General features: G+C 72.9%; 1 protein-coding gene across 1 annotated transcript in view; it reads right to left on the reverse strand.

Moving 5' to 3' along the window:
* MOV10L1 (Mov10 RISC complex RNA helicase like 1) overlaps positions 1 to 1,155 on the reverse strand; it is a 16,900-nt gene that overhangs the window by 10,179 nt on the left and 5,566 nt on the right. The window contains exons 4-5 of the mRNA XM_012735083.1: positions 1,030 to 1,153; positions 47 to 159 (exon numbers count right to left, since the gene is read on the reverse strand). Of these exons, the coding sequence (XP_012590537.1) occupies positions 47 to 159; positions 1,030 to 1,153 (237 nt within the window). The remainder of the gene's footprint in view (positions 1 to 46; positions 160 to 1,029; positions 1,154 to 1,155) is intronic.

The raw sequence follows: 1,155 nt of genomic DNA on the forward strand, positions 1-1,155 counted from the left end.
GAGCAGGGGGCGCCCCGCCGCCAGGCCCGGGCCGGAGGGCACGCACCTTGTCCACGCGCTTGTATCTCAGCGGCCTCACGGACACGGCCTCGCTGCGCCAGGCGCCCGGCCGGATCCAGTACTCGGCCTCCACCCAGTCTCCCTTGCAGGGCTCGAAACCTCCAGGGAAGACAGGGTCAGCACCTCGCTCGCCCCAGCTGTGCCGGCAGGGAGCCCCACCTGCCCTGCTCCCCGGCGCTGGGGAACCCCTCACCACGCACCTCAGGCCTGCACCCCAACCTTACTCCGAAAGAAAGAAAAGGAACTCGAGAGCGGTCGCAGGGTATCTGCCCCGGTCAGTTCCGCCGGCATAAAACGCCCCGGTGAGAGCAAGAGCCCAGCTGGGGCCAGGGGTGGGCGTGGTGGGCTGGGCGCGACAGGGCACCCTGACCACAGCGGACACATCCCCAGCCCCCAGGGTGCCGCTCCGGAACGGCCAGCCCGCAGGCAGAGCCCCCGGCTCCAGCTGCCCCTGCCGCCCGCACCCCTCAACCTGCAAGTTGGGGGGGTGAGCCTTGCTCACGCTCGGCCAAGCCCTGGGAAACAGCAGGCCCTGGCGGGGCGGGGCAGAGGGGAGGTCCGGCACCCCCCACCGAGGGCCTGCCCCCTTCTGCAGGGTGCCCCGCCCCCCACGTGGCCTCAAGGCACAGCAGCTGTGTGGACGCCCCAGCTCCCGCCCCCCGCCCCCGGCAGCCCCCCTCCGGCACAGCGTGACCCTCTGGGTCGTGTCCTGCCGGCAGCCGCAGGCTGGCTTCCCCGCTGCCGAGCTCTCGACAGAAAAGACGCCCGAAATCTCCACGGTGACCGGTCAGCTCCATCTCGGCCACTCCCGGGCAGCAGTCAAGGTCGAGTCCGGCCTCCACGGGCAAGGACGCGGACAGCAGGCGACCAGGACGCGGCTGGCTCGGCCGCGGCCCGCCACCCCGCCCGGGTCCACACGCTCTCCTGGGGCGTGGACACCCCGCCGCGGGGACAGGCGCCGGCCCTCACCCTCACACACGCTGTCCAGGGAGAAGTAGGTGCTCTGGCTGATGTAGCCGGCCCCCTCCACCAGGGACGTCACGCAGCCGATCAGCACCCGCGGCCGGGGGTCCGCCGGGCCTGGGCCGGGGCCCT

This window comes from Condylura cristata, unplaced genomic scaffold (assembly GCF_000260355.1).
Source record: "Condylura cristata isolate star-nosed mole 26May11 unplaced genomic scaffold, ConCri1.0 scaffold00004, whole genome shotgun sequence".
NCBI classification, from domain to species: domain Eukaryota; kingdom Metazoa; phylum Chordata; class Mammalia; order Eulipotyphla; family Talpidae; genus Condylura; species Condylura cristata.